Below are 16,265 nucleotides of genomic sequence, written 5' to 3' on the forward strand. Positions count from 1 at the left end.
CCAGTCATAAAGGAAGCTGTGTAATCTAGATGCATGAATTAAAACCTTTGTTTACAAAGAAATGCTACTACAGGGATTCTAGATATTATCGGTAGCATAAATCTGGCCACACACAGTCTCTTGGGAACCCTCATCACTATTTATTTAAATAAACAATGAAGGATTGTTTACAATGAAGGATTGTTTAGTCACAGCTAATGTTTCTACCCTCCAATCCATTTCTCTTTACTATTTCTTTTACTTCACTTGAATTTATTGTTGTTGTTAGTTGTGAAGTCGTGTCCGACCCATCGCGACCCCATGGACCTTCCTGTCCTCTACCAATTTCTGGAGTCCATTTAAGCTCACGCCTACTGCTTCGGTGACTCCATCCATCCATCCACCTCATACTCTGTCATCCTCTTCTTCTCTTGCCCTCAATCTTTCCCAGCATTAGGCTCTTCTCCAGTGAGTCCTTCCTTCTCATTAGGTGGCCAAAGTATTTGAGTTTCAACTTCAGGATCTGGCCTTCTAAAGAGCAGTCAGGGTTGATCTCCTCTAGGACTGACCAGTTTGATCACCTTGCAGTCCAAGGGAATCAATAGATATAATTGATGATAGTAATAATAATTGATAATAATCTAATAATCAATAGATTGATTCCAATGTCATAAACACTGATTTATGACATTGAGAAAGAATAGGTAACAAGACCCTGAGCATATCAGAAGTCTATAATCAGCTCCTTTGACACCTGCCAATTCTCTGATCTGACTTTAATTTTAAAAAATATTAATTAAAAGAATGATAAATAAGAACTAGGCATATTGCAATATTTTAGCCTCTGTTGTCATCATGACCTAACCCTAAACTTAAGCATCCAGTCCCTAAAATAGGATTCTTAGGAATGCTCCCACAGGCTCCATCATCCTAAGCAGACCTTCAGTTCTAAAGCCTTGGACATTTCCCTATGCAATGCATTATCTTAACTCTTAATTTCTGAGTTGTGACTGACGTATGATCCTAGAGAAAGCTTGTATTATGATAGATATTGTAAGACCTACGTTTGGCCCTGACCCAGATTATCAAATGCCACTCTATGTAGTCACAGTGATGAATAAAGAAAACATAAAATTAAATTAGTCTGCCTATTAGAAGCCGTACATCAATATAGGGCTGCTTTTTTCTCTGGCCAAGATTTTTTTAGAATGATTTGTAAAATAGTATACATTCCTTTGGGTAGGGATATGCAAAATGGAATGGGTCCATTTTATTTTCAGGTTTCTGTGGCCATCAGTGATTATTTCTAGCCATTCTGGTTAGATAATATTGAAGTCCACAATGTGTTCATATTTTTAAAATTTTAAAATTTTGTAACATTTTGTTTTTATCTTTGTTTTTAACTATGCTTTTCTACTACTGTATGTTTTTATTGTAATTCACCCTTAGCTGAGATGGGCAGGGTAGAAATTTGATTTACAAACAAACAAATAAAATATATCAAAGAGAAAAAAATGATACTCAGGGCTACAGGGACTTAAAAATGGAAGAGGTGGAGGACAGATGTTGAAAGTTCTCCAGAGTGAAGAGTGGTATCTAGAACTCAAACTGGTTTCTGCAAGGCTGCTGAGGTATAGATTGGGAAGCTTTTACCTCAGGTTCTAGGCAATTCTTATGCCATCCAACACCCACATGCAAAGTTCCTATTTGTATTTCAGCAGGGAAAAAATGAGCATAAATCTTATGCCTAGTGACTGAAATTCAAAAAAAACATAAATCACCAATATGATACTGCTAAAAGTCATCCACAGAGCCCAACATTTGAAATAAATTATTTTTAATGCTGCAAATAAGCTTGCCCAATCTCTTGATATTTCAGTGTACAGTACACACAAGAGCTGTCACAAGAACGTTGTTGACATTATCAATATCTTGTAAGACTTGTGATCTCAGTGAGATTTCTACTTCTTACAATTGCTAGAGGCCATCATTACACTGATACATATTGCCTCAAAATACCATGAATATGGCCATCACCATTGGAAGTGACTAGAGGAATCTTCCCAGGAATAGTGGAAAATGGTCCATCAAATCTGTGAGTTGAAAAGGGGCTAAGGCTAGAAAGTGCCAACCTGCTCCCTTGACAAAGGCCTTTGGCAAGCTGATGAAACCCAAAGACGTTTGGAAGGCTTTCAAGAACTACTTCAACATTGGTCATTCTTGTGTAATTTTTATTTATATGTTTTCTGTCTTTGTTTATCTTTTATCTTATCCTGCATTTATTAGTTACAAGGCTTTTGTTGTAAGCTGTCAGAAGTCTGAAAATATTTGTCAATATACTAACAAATAAACTAGAACAAGATCAATTTCAACCCCATTTTCTCCCAGCCCATTACAAAACTGCTTTTACCATAGGAAAATGAGCCATTTCTGACACCATAACCTCACAGCAAGAATCTTGGTTATACTAAAAGCAGGTCAAGAAAGACCTTCCCTCAGGTGATGCTGCAGTTCTTGAATGCAGCACTAATTGCTTGTGTTGTTTTTTCTCCCCAGCTAATCAAGCTTCTCACACGAGTCTATAATGGTTTTGACATTCCTTGTATCACAGAAGGCACTCAGCCACCTGCATAATAATGTGGAACTTTTTTTAGAAATTTAGAAATTACTCGACTGGAAATTATATATGAAGTGTATGCATTCTTCAATTTTTTAGAAGCAATATATACCCCAATATATGTCCCAAATTTTTAGAGCAATCCCATTTTTTTAGTATTTATAATGCCATTAGAATAGAATAGAATAGAATAGAATAGAATAGAATAGAATAGAATAGAATAGAATAGAATAGAATAGAATAGAATAGAATGGAATGGAATGGAATGGAATGGAATGGGATGGGATGGGATGGGATGGGATGGGATGGGATGGGATGGGATGGGATGGGATGGGATGGGATGGAATAGAGCTGGAAGGGACCTTGGAGGTCTTCTAGTCCAGCCCCCTGCTCAAGAAGGAGAACCTATACCATCTCAGACAAGTGACTGTCTAGCTTTTCTTAAAAATCTCCAGTGATGGAGCGCACCCACAATTTCTGGAGGCAAGCTGTTCCACTGGTTAATTGTCTGTCGATAGGCATGCCTTAAAATTTTCCTTTGATCATTCCTTGACCCCATGTATTTTACAAAAGGGAAGATTTGGAGGCAAGTCATCAATCTGAAATTTTGAAAGAGTAATGTGAATGCCACCATGGGTATCCGCAATAAATCCGGATCATATCAAAATGATCGCAGTCACACAGAGACATAGTGATGCAAATTCCACATCTACATATTTGTATGCCAACTTGTTTTGTTTTTGTGTGATTTTTCTTATTTTACCATTTGCTTTCTCCACTTCCCATAATAAAGGCATCCACAGAAATGGTTAACATTGTCAAAATGATGGGCACAACCAGGCAATCAAAGCCTTTTTAACCAGCACTGCAGGCAGATAAAAATGAGTAGAACTTCAATCATCCTATCCTGGATGACTGAAACCATTATTTTATTACTTTTGACTGTTCAGAAAGGGTGTCTTTCCCAAAGTGCAAAAAACAAGGGCATGATTTGTTAAACCTTATCCACAGGTATACTTACGAAGAGAAAGTAGTGACCATAGTCAGAATAAATTTAATTTCAAAACAACCAAGACAATTACATAAATGCTAATAAACAGGCCCAGTAACCATTGAAAACCAAACAAGATTTATGAATGGGAAAGGGAGGCAGAACCAAAGCCAGACACCCTAGGAAAACAACAAGGAGCCATTACTTTCAATAGAAACTAGAGCATTCCATCCAAGATCAGCTAGGTCTACTTGGTTTCCATGCAATATGGTCTACTTAGGAAAAGTTTCTGTCTGCCAAGTAATCCTTTACTTCCAAGGATCCTGGCCTTGAATTGTAATATCACTTGCCTTCCTGGCATAAGGGGCAAGAACAAACTTCAAGATTATGTGTCTGGATTTCAGGCTTGGAAGTAACAGAAGGCAGCAGTTCTGTCCCTGAATTTTGGTCAGATCCAAGACACCAGGCAAGCAGTCTTTTTTTCTTCATCCCCTGGATTCATCCCTGGGGATTAAGACAGACAATCTCTCAAAATTGGTGCCATAGGTAATTTAGCTAATCCTCAAATTTCTGCCATCATAGGTGTGACAAACAGTACCCTTGGAATGCATGCTATCTTTTCAGCTTCTCTTTGTCTTTGTTCCTGTGGGCACTCTTCCTAACACAACACTGGATTGCAGCCATTCACCATCTCTTTTCTTAGAATGAAAAGTGTTTCCTTTTCTGTCCCAGGGACATTCTTGTAATTGAAGATGATGCTAGAACTGGCACTGGCTTTGCAGCATGTCAGTTTGTGAAAATTGAAAGTCAGCTTTCAGTAAAAGTGCTTGGCAGGTGGCACATGAAGTCTGCACGGACACATTGGCACCCAAAGCTAATAAACCGCTACATTGATTTAAAGTAGAAAAGTATAGATCAGTGTTTTTTCAACCTCAGCAACTGTAAGATGTGTGGACGTCATCTCTCAGAATGCCCCAGCCAGCAAGAATAGAATTCTACTATATAAATGTATATCAGTCCATAGATTGTGTAGATAAATATGTGACTTGGAATCTGTTGGTTCCAGCTAAGGTTTTGATTTATTGAAAGTGGAGGAATAATGTTAACCACTTTGACTGAAAGACAAGGGAGTTAGAGAGGGAAAGAGAAGAGAAAATGCAGCACAAAATCTTTCATCATATGCTCAGTAGTTTAGTCATAGAATACTAAACCTGTTTTAGCATAATGGATAATCTAAACACTGTAAGATCACACAGATGGCTATTTCAACACACATGATAAGGGCATCTCACTTTCCATGATAGGAGGCCATACAAATTTGTTCAATCTATCAATTGATATTGAAGAATTACCTAGAACACCTGTTGGTAAAAACAAATTGGCTATGCATGAAGTTAGTCACTCCACTATAATGATCCTATCTTTTCTTGCTAAGCAGTAAAGAAAGTTTCACCTAAACTGGGGGGAAAATTTGTACATTCGAGACATTAGGATATGATAGGATGGCCTGGCCTGGCCTGGGATGGGATAGGATAGAATAGAATAGGATTAGAATAGAATAGAATAGAATAGAATAGAATAGAATAGAATAGAATAGAATAGAATAGAATAGAATAGAATAGAATAGAATAGAATAGAATAGAATAGAATAGAACAGAACAGAACAGAACAGAATAGAATAGAATAGATTTATTTGGCCATGAGATTAAACACACAAGGAATTTATCTTCAGTGCAGAAGCTCTCATTAGCGATAAAAATGGAGAATCTCATACACACTTTTTCACAATGATCGTAAAAAGGAAGGGCACTACAAAGTGTGTATGCTTGAGGAAGAAGCCATAAAGAATGCTTTATTTCCCCAATTTCAAAAGCACCTAATGTTAGTGATGTAGGAAAGGGAAAAGCTGAATAATTGTGTGTGTGTTTGTGTGTGTGCACTGAAACCAAATTGAAATGTCAAGAAGGTCACCCAAACTGTAAAACCCTAAGTGATGTTTATATATCATAATCAAAAGGAATCTATCTAGAGGGAAAAAAATAAAAGAGAACAACTTTTGGGACACTTTGAAGATCCTAGTAATGAATTGGAATGGGAGAAAACTTTCTAGGCTTCATATATTCAAATCTGGAAATGTCTTGATTAAAAATGCAAGCTTCTATCCTGAAATGTCTTTACTATTTTTTGTTCCCTAATTGTATTAAGGAATCGCTGCAATGCTGCAAATGCTGCAAAAATACAAGAATGCTGGTAAAGGAGCAGCTTGTAATAGGAAAGTTAAAAAATACCCTTTAAAGCTTTTTTTTGCTTTATTTAGGCAGTAAAACATGCATATATACCCTCAGGATTTGGGGCTGAAACTCCCAGAATTCCCAGCCAGCAAAGATATCAAATTGGGGAAGAGTAGCTTAGGGCATCTAAGCTGATGAATGCCAATTTAGTTTCATTAGCTCTTCCTTTAACAGCAGCTTGCACTGCCTACATTAAGAATAATGAGTGTTTCTTCTCTGCAATAGTGGCAAATATCTGTAGCTTGAGTGTATGATGAGGGTTTGTTCTCCGAGCTTGTGGGTTGTTTTCCAAACATTTCATTACCAGGCTAGGTAACATCGCATGGGTTGGTGCTGTCTCTGCTTGGCTGTGTGGTTGATTTGGATTCTGAGGAGTTCATAGGCTGGTTGTAGGTCAATGTGTCTGTTGGTGGAATTGCTTGTGGAGTTCCAGGCTTCCAGTGGTGGTATTCAGCCAGTTCGCACCAGTTTGGCAGAACCAGTAGCTAATTTTTTGTTGCCCAGGCCCAGAATGGACGTTCAGAAGCAGCATCCACACAGAGAACTGGTTGTTCACATATTTGAATCCCACCACTGCAGGCTTTGATTAACTCATGACCATGATGGATGATAGTGTAGCCAATGATTTTTGTGTTGTTTCTTCTCTGTTCTATTTATTCTGAAATTGCAGATTGCATCTTCCAGGTAGCAGACACCAAGGGGACTGGATATAATATTAACACTCACATTCATTTATATTAATAAATTATCATTTTTTAAAACAACATTTAAAACACTGGCACATTCCTACTTAGAATATTTTCCAAAGCTTGGAAACCATCGTGTTTTAGCAATGGGTTTTGTTCAGCATTCCTGTTAATACAAATCCATTCCTAAGGTGCTTTTGGTGCAGAGTGGGAAGTTTCTTCCTCCCTCTGCAAGTTCCTTGAATGTTATTTAAAGGGAATGGGGACTGCCTGGAATTATGGGGACTGCCTGGAATTAAATATTTTCCCCTCTTTCCTCCAACAGAAATTTTGGCTGGAATATGGACCCTCCTGTAAATGAAAAGGCCTTCTGTTCATAGAAGAGAACCACTGGATCCATGCCCTCATTCTTTCCTAAAAACTTGAGGGAAAAGTCTGGGGTGATTTTATTTTATGAAATTCCATAGCATATGGTGTACATTAATAAGATTGCATAAATTGGTAATTATAACTACAGAGGCATAAAGAAACAGCCTTCATCTATTACTGTCTAAATGAGTTAGTCTATAACTTCTATAACCCCATCAATGTGGCCAAACCTCTTTCCACTTCACATGTACAGTAACTTTTTCAGATAACAACCTTCCCCATCGCAAAGCAAAGCAAAGCAAAGCTAGGCTTTCCTCCTTTCATCTGACCTAGCCAGACTCTCTTCTTTTAATTCCTCCCAAAGGCTAGGTCAGAAAAGACGATAGAAAAAGAATAGGCAGCTTTACTCCATTTTACAAATGCTGCTTAATCAATTATTGTGGGACCAGGTTTTTCTCAGTGCGGTTTTGTTTACAAGCTTGGAGCATGGCATGTTTACATCAGCATTTGGCATAATGTATTATATGGCAACAGATGTCTTTAGTGGCTTATTCATCACTGTGTTTTCAGAAGAGCCTCAGTGGCCCAAATACATGCACACTGTGCAGCATGGAAGTTAATTCCCCACACAGCTGAGGTCAAAAAAATATTTTATATAGCAACATCACCAGAAGAAAGATAAGAGGATGAAATAGAAGACAAAAAGCTTTTTTTCCAGCAGTGAACCTGCCAATAAGTAGTGAACTTCAAAAGAGCTGAGCCTAAATGGGCTGATATCAGAGGTTTTATATGGTGGGGAGAAACTCACAACATCATGGTACTTGTATGCAGAGAATATTTTTGTGGAAGGACCCTATGATTTCATACCATATGTTTAATTTAATCCAGGGCAAATATCTCAACTGCTTCAGAGTGTAAGAGACCTGAAACAGGTTGGTAATAGCCCACATGACAAACTGGATGGCTGAATGGACAAAATTTGCTTCCTGAAAAGCATTTTCAAACTCACTACAGTCAACATTTTAAAAAGAAATAAATAAACTAATACAATGAATGCATGCACAGAGTGTGCTTACATTGCATAAAACCTTAATGCCACACCAGTATTTTTAATATCGTTCTTTGACTCTGAGGCATGTCACCAAACTTATACTTCCTCCAGATTTAACAAAGAGGGTCATACAAATTCTTACTAAATCAGACCCCAGTCTTGCTTCTCAGTAACAGTTTTCTCATTACAGGTAGTCCTTGACTTACAACAGGTCATTTAGGATTATTCAAAGTTGCAACAGCACTGAAAAAAGTGACTTATGGCCATTTTTCAGAATTATGACCATTGCACCATCCTCAGCATCACGTGATCAAAATCCAGATGCTTGGCATATTTATGATGGTTGCAGTGTCCCAGGGTCACGTGATCACCTTTTGGGACCTTCTGACAAGCAACGTCAATAGAAAAGTCAGATTCACTTAACAACCATGTCACTAACTTAACAACTGCAGTGACAAGTGGCAAGAAATGTCGTAAAATGGGACAAAATTCACTTAACAAATATTTAACTTAGCAACAGAAATTTTGGGCTCCAATTGTGGTTGTAACTCAAGGACTACCTCTACATGAGGTACCAGTTCCAAAGTGAGCACTGCAAATGGAATCAATTCTGTGTAATAACCATGATATTTATCTTTCCAAATGCATTTGTCCAACAGCAACCAAAAATGTAAATATATTCCAAACTAATGTACTATGTCCTGTGACCCTTGAAAATGAAGGCAAATATTACGCTTTATTGTCATGTCTACAACGTAACATACAACATACATGAATATAATTTTATAAAGAAATAGGGTTGTCACTGCTACTCTGTAAAGGAAATCATAAAAGGAATCACAACTTATCATAGAAGCTTTCCTATTCTCACTAAAACTGCATGATATGGATTACCAGATATCTGAACAGGCAAAGGAGGAAACAGACAATTGGAAAGGAGGAGGACAATTTTAGGCACTATTTTATAGTGAAAAATTGCAAAAATGTACTTAGGCCTACATGTATATGAAATTATGTTTTCCAGTATCAGAAATACTGGTTTTTCAGTTGCAATACTGCATATTGTAAGTAAAATAAATAAATCTTTATTTTCAAGAATATATGCTAGTGATAATATAGAATCGACAACACACTTTTCAAATTTCACCATAGAAACAACATGACAAGTTATGTGATCTACAGATTACAACAGTCATGGATCTGAAGGAGCTTAAAGTCAATTGTTAGAATCGGGAAATAAATTAAATAATGTAAATCCAAGCTATTGTGTCAGTTGATGGAAGAAAAAAAAAGGAAGAAGCAGACAATATACAAGATCATAATACACAAAAGTTTGAACGACTACTGTTGTAAAAACAGCCCTCCCTCCTCCAGAAAAAAATCCAAGACACCAAAAAAAAACTGGATAGTATTTGATTTTAAGTTTATGCCTGCCAGGTGGAGGACATGAGGATATGTCCTTTTGCCTGACATCCAGTAACCCTATGCATGATACCCTTTTATTTTATCACAAAATAATTTATATCCTTTTTTGTGACTTTGTTGTGATAATATGAAAACATCAACCCCTGTGTCAGCAAATGTAAATATAATGTGAAACAAATGAAAAAACCTTTTACTTACATCCAACCATCATCATGGCCACAGAGAAAATCTTCTCTCCATCAGTGGTTGGAGCTATATTTCCAAATCCTATTGTCGTAAGGCTTGTCATGGTAAAGTAGAGAGAAGTTATATAAAGTGAATCTTTACTGGGTCCGCCTTCCCACTGCCCTGATCCAGTAGCATTGTACCGATATGGTGTTCCAATACTCTCTGCCAATTGGCAGAGCCAGCTGTCATTCTTGAGGGTATTCGTGATCTCGTCGATAACTTCATAGTCCCCAATGCTATACCAGATGCACGCAAGCCAGTGGGCCACTAATCCAAAGACACAAACCAGGAGCACCAACACTGCAGCGCCATATTCCAGATAATGGTCCAACTTCCTGGCCACACGACCCAACCTCAGGAGTCGCACCACTTTTAAGGAACTGAAGAGACTGCTGATACCCTAGAAAGGAACACAGATCTTTACTTTTTATAAAACAATAAACATCCTTTGATTTGGAGATATATATATATATTTACACAAATATGAGCTGTCACTGTTGTGACTACTGCCTGTCGATGGCCTTCGGTTAGGCTGAAACAGGAAATAAAGATTTGTCCCACGTTTGGGGCCTAGCAAGGTAATCTAAATAATCTAAATAGTTAACAATTGTCTGAGTAGGCAGCTTCTATACAGTTTTCTTTATTGAGTTTTAAAAGGTTTGCAATTGACTTTTCCGAAAAATGTTAAAGATTAAAAATACATCAATTAATAATAAACATACGTGTAGATTATATAAATACTATACAATAATATATATTTTACAAAAAATGTAAACTATTATTTAATATATATATGCTAGACAAGAAAGAAAAACAAAATTTAATTAATCTATAATGAAAAGAGGAGGAAAACTTTCTTTTCATTAATTCTTTTATGAATGCTAACATTGATCGCATTCATTTTAATTCCATTCTTTGACATACAAATGCATTCTCATACAGATCTCTAAAATATTCCTTTCAACATTCTCTTTTTAGTTTCATTCCCCTTTTTGTTTTCTATAAAAATTTCTTTGCATTTTGATTTTAACCATTCATTTTTTGCAGCAGCAGTCATTCTCCAATATACTTTTTTCCCTCACCCATAGCCTCTTATTATTCATTACTCCACCAAAGAAACATTTTCATATTTTAATTGGTATAACTCCATACTTTTCTGTGACTCTTGGCAATGCAACTGTCTTCATTCTATTCAAAGTAAATTCCACACCCTTTTCCATTTCCCTTTATTTGGAGGTGAAATTTATCTTTCCTTTCAGAGTTCACAGTCTGCAGTCATTCTAATTCCCCACTAATTTATTTTATGTTGGCTTTCTTCCATTCCATTATTTTCCAAAATTCCATTCCCAACTCTATCAAAATATGATCAATCCCACACTTATAATTCCTTTAACATCTTTACATTCTTGTAATGGGTTGTTAGAATAACCTTTGGAGACCAGAGGAAGAACTGGAGCCAGGACAATGAGCTATCTCAAGTCATAAATGGATACCACAGTGTAAAAAGGGTGTCAGAAGGGACCTTCCCTAGTACTCTGGAAAGTAATAGCAAGACAGGTGGGTTTTTCAGATTTACAAGATTCTGTTCCTGTAACCTTATAATAAACGTAATATTAGCAGTCCTGATTTTGGTTTCCTACCTGAAAAGCTGACAATCCTTCACTAAATAGACAAATCAATCATGCTTTTATATTTACTATATGTACATTCCTTTGCATGGTAGAGGACAGGAAGGCCTGGAGGAACGTTGTCCATAGGGTCGCGATGGGTCGGACACGACTTCGCAACTAACAACAACAACAACATTCCTTTGCAGTTAACACATACATACATACATATAAAAAGACATTCTTCAGTCATATACTGAATTAGAAACACGCCTTGGATACTTAGAAAGAAGTCACCAATCTCATTTATTCTTAGATTTCCGAATGGCCTGATCATTTTTTGTGTAGCCTCTTTTCTCATTCCACTCATTCATTCATTCATATCATATCTAATAAAAAAAATTTTCTCCTGATTCCCATTCATTCATTATGTTACCCAATTTTCCCCAAACCCATCTTTAGTTCTTCCTTTATCACCCTTGGAGCATAATATGCCACCATCGACAACATATTCTTTCTTTTATATGATCAGTATGCATGAGCATAAGCAAAATCCAATGGTATTCCAATGATGGACATTCTACTCTTTGCAGGAGCTTAATCTAGAAACAGTCTTGCAAATCAACACATTAATACCTACACCAACCATACTACAAGCTGCAAATTGCTAACAACTTATGTATACATGTATACACATCAAAGTACAAACTTGTAAAAAAATCTTTGTTCTCTCTATTAGCTACCTGGATTGACAAGGTTTCAGAAACTTGCACCATGTGGAACCAACTTAGTCCAACTTACTATTTTGCACCAAAACTCTGAAACACTTTTATAACAAAATGCACTATGTTTGGTTTAAAAATGCTTATCACCATTATCATCCCTTTGGCTGCATTTTTCCAAGCAGCTTGTTTTCTTTTTGACAAAATAGGTGGGGGGGATGCACAGAGGGAGTCATTAAACTTCTGGTTTGCTTCTCCCTCTCTTTAAAGGGTGTTTCTTTATGGGGGGAAAAACGTTATAAAGATGCCTCAAGTAAGTAAAATTCACATTTTTTTAAAGTTAGTGCCGAGGTTAGGCATATAGAATATTAGATAAAAACCAGTTTTTGAAATGTTAGGAAGTTTGCCCCTTCCTCTTATTCATATTACATTCACAGAAACTTTGAAATGTATGGTGTAAATTCTGAGTACATTATATTGCACAAAGAAAACCTGCTAAAATAAATCCATTGTGATCCACGTAGGTCAGGGTTAAATTATGGGGCTCTTGATTTTCTTCTTATCATCTGCTAATGAAATGTCTGCAAGAAAAAAAGCAAGCTCAACCAACACCAAGAGCCCAACAAAGTAAAATACATCCCCCTCTTTTTGTGTTGTGGTGCTTCTTGTCCATAGTCTGTCACAGTATGTAGTGCTACACTACAGCTTCCTAGGATAAAAAAAAAATCCTCACTAGTACCATAAAGAATTACACCAAATCCATTTCTTCCTTCCCCTCATATTCGTTCAACCAGAGTATATAGTAAGTGTTCTTCTTTCTTAAATAGTCCTAACATTAGTGAAGTATAAGTTCACTAGGAGTAATTAACCTTTTATTGATTTCCTTTTTAAGTTTCTGACAGCTGTAACCCACTAACGCAAGCCTGTGTCCAGCCAGTGATAGCTGATTAGTCTTGGCGGCAAGTCATATGTAGCCCAACACTTGTGAGCGAATACAGAAGGGGGAGTTGGTGTGAATGTTATTGATTTTAGTTTCAAGGTCCATATGTATAATAGATATTATTGCGGTATTAAGTAGGAATTGTGGACCCTTAATTTAAAGAGGTGGGTGTGTATTGGGGAGGATGCATAAATGGATAGATGTTTGTTCACTCTTCTATTTAGCATCTTCCTATCTCGAAAGAGAAACACCCCAACAAAAGCAGCAAAGGAATCAGCAGCCAAAGACATTTCATTTAGCAGAAGGCAACGAGGCATTTGTGCTTTCCTTGCCACGTTTAAATTGTCATTAATGATGATAATGCATCATTATCAAATCAGTGTAATCAAAATGTTCCGTAATTATACTATCGAACTACAGAATATTTACCTCTATTCAGTGCAGGAACAGAAGAATTTACAATCTTATGGAGTATGGAATGTGAAGGTTTTGCTCTTGCGGAGGCTCTGAACAGCATCATGCTCATTTTGAAATCTCTTGTCATAATATATGAAATTGTAGTTTAGCCACTAGAATCCACAAGGATGTTTCCTGCCTAATGAGGAATCCTGATAGTTCATCAGGAAATGTACATAAAAGGAGCTGTCACTGCAGTAAGGAGAATTTAAGATTAGTATGGCCTTTTATTTATAAAGGAAAAAAAAGGCAGAAACACAGAAGCAATGAAGTGGACAAAAAGACACAAACTTATATAAGATTTATCTATACTAAAGGTTAAGGTGGCATTTTAGAAATTATTATATTTTTTAAAAAAAAACAGGACTTGAATACTATGATCAGATAATTTGCATTCTTCCTGCTCACTCTATTGTCCTGGTGCTAATATTTGATGGAAAACATCAGACCCTCGCTCTTCTTACTCCATTCAGCTTTTTTATGTATTAATGAGCTATTCAAATAGAGCAGGGGTAGGCAACATTGTGCATTCCAAATGTTTGACATGTCACCTCTTATCAACTTCCACGGCTAATGGCAAGGAATTGTGTGAGTTGTGGTCAAAAACATCTGAAACACCTGGTTATCTAACCCTGAAATAGATGATACCTTCAAACAGAGAATTGTCTTCAGAAAAATTGGGCATATGCATACTCTGTAACTGATGGGTGATTGTTAAGAGAATCCTTGGCTTCTCCCCTTTAACAAGATTTCTGATAGATAATTATTGAAAATCATGTAATGTAAGTCACATCATAAAGCATATGTTGGTGAGAACTGTATAAGCAAATGTAATTTTAAATGAATGAATCCAGTAAAGGAACCCAGAGAGAGAGAGAGAGAGAGAGAGAGAGAGAGAGAGAGAGAGAGAGAGAGAGAGAGAGAGAGAGAGAGAGAGAGAGAGAGAGAGAGAGAGAGAGAGATTTCAAGATGAGCTACTTATAAAAAGCTTAGTCCCAAAACCGCTATGAGCTGTTTAATCCTTCTCTTATTATGTTAATGTTAGCAGTATATATCTTTGAGGATTCCTGGCCCTTGTACACAGAGTACTTTTCAAGATCCTGGATTCTGTATTTATCTCACATGCTTATAAAAGCCAATTATGGTGCAAAATGTTTTTGTTCTTGCTTTGAAAAACCAAATTTCATCCTGGCTAAAAATAAACATTCTTTTCATTCACAGTCAGAATTTACTTTCAGGCACAAGACTTGGTATATAGACGATTGATTCTAAACCAATTTATTTCAAGTGCAGAGAGACCTGAGCAGTATAATGGTTAAGGCAACATCCCCAACCTTTTGGGCACCAGGGACCAGTTCCCTGGAGAGAGGTTTTTCTGCAGACCAGAGGTGTGGTGGTTTCGCATGCTGCCTGCATGCCATGGATGGGCCTTCACTTGTTTGCATGGACTGGTTTCTGGAATTCCACAGATCAGTACCAGTCCATGGACCGGGAGTTAGGGACCTCTTGTTTAAGGGGTGGATCAGAATTTAAGAGACTGAAATTCAAGTCTACTTTCTATCACTTATATGAGTAATTACCATCTCTCAAAATAGTGTACTCTAGGTTTATTATTCTCGGGGGGGGGGAGTAAGAGTTGAGTAGCAAAAAAATCAATTTAATCCATAACAGTCTTCTACAACTTTCAGATGTGTGGGAACAGAAACCCTAGATCAGAAACCAAATTGTTCGTGACAATTTGAAATAACTTAGCCCTCTGAAAAATTAAGATGAACCCGATCTATCTTGGTCTTCTTAATGCATTGGTTTAGAGTTTGAGAAAGGGCACCTGGGAGGTTTATTCACAAGAGGTTAGCCACTGACTTATCCTGAAATGTTTTAGTTTTGGGAGATGCTACCATTTATGATCATAATGCCATGAATCCTGGTTAACAGAGAGAACTCCTCTGTTTGAACAACTGTCTAGTCCAAAACAAGTTTATAAATCAAATATATCTCCAAACTTAAAGAGGTAAATATTATCACACCTGAACTTGCTACAGTTTATCGCGGTTCATTTTGGATCTGGACCCAATATCCTGGGGTTTGGGCAAGACAAAGTAACTTAGATTACTGAGAATCTCCATAGACATACAAGGAAAGAGGTTCAGACTAGTCCTCAGGAGAAATGTGAGGACAATACCAGTTATCAGCCAGTGGAGCAGGCTGCCACATTAAGTTGTAGGGTCTATTTCACTAGAAGGTTTAAAATAGAATCAGATCAATAATAAATTATAACTCAATAGAAGACTAAACTACCTGACCTTTAAGTCACCCACTTAGAATCCTTTACTGTATGAAAAGCTGAAAAAGATCACTTGACATCTGTTTATAGTCTATATATTTACATCTATAGCTTGATCTACAAAAGCCAAACAGATTGTTGATAAGAAATCATCAGAATAAACAAAAGATATTAAAAAAATATCCCAATGAAGACAATAGTGTAACTTCAATTCACTGCCAAAATAACTATGTGGCGTTGTGATGATGAATCTTTATTGTCAAAGTACAACTATGTATACATTGAGATTAGCTGAGCCTCCCTTTGTGCTCCCACCCCACAACACACAGTGACAACAAACCCTCCATCTTACTACACCATGTGAACCAACTACACCACACACCGGCCTCCCAAGTCAATTCTGCATAAAATTCACACAAGTTATTTCTCGTTCAAAAGCCTAACAGCCCACGGATAAAAGGTGTTTTTCAGCCTGTTGGTGTGGCTGGCTATACTCCTATATCTCCTACCCGATGGTAGGAGAGTAAAGAGATACCATCCAGGGTGTGAGTTGTTATTAGGCTAGGTCTAGAATCTAGTCAAGCTGTATTCAAAGGAGATATTATATAGACAACTTGTA

General features: G+C 36.9%; 1 protein-coding gene across 1 annotated transcript in view; it reads right to left on the reverse strand.

Annotated features, from left to right (window-relative positions):
* KCNH5 (potassium voltage-gated channel subfamily H member 5) overlaps positions 1-16,265 on the reverse strand; it is a gene marked incomplete at both ends in the record, with an annotated part of 194,890 nt that overhangs the window by 101,880 nt on the left and 76,745 nt on the right. The window contains one exon of the mRNA XM_083351057.1: positions 9,608-10,037. Within this exon, the coding sequence (XP_083207183.1) occupies positions 9,608-10,037 (430 nt within the window). The remainder of the gene's footprint in view (positions 1-9,607; positions 10,038-16,265) is intronic.

The sequence above is a fragment of the Vipera ursinii genome (assembly GCF_947247035.1).
Source record: "Vipera ursinii genome assembly, chromosome: 1".
Lineage (NCBI taxonomy): Eukaryota > Metazoa > Chordata > Lepidosauria > Squamata > Viperidae > Vipera > Vipera ursinii.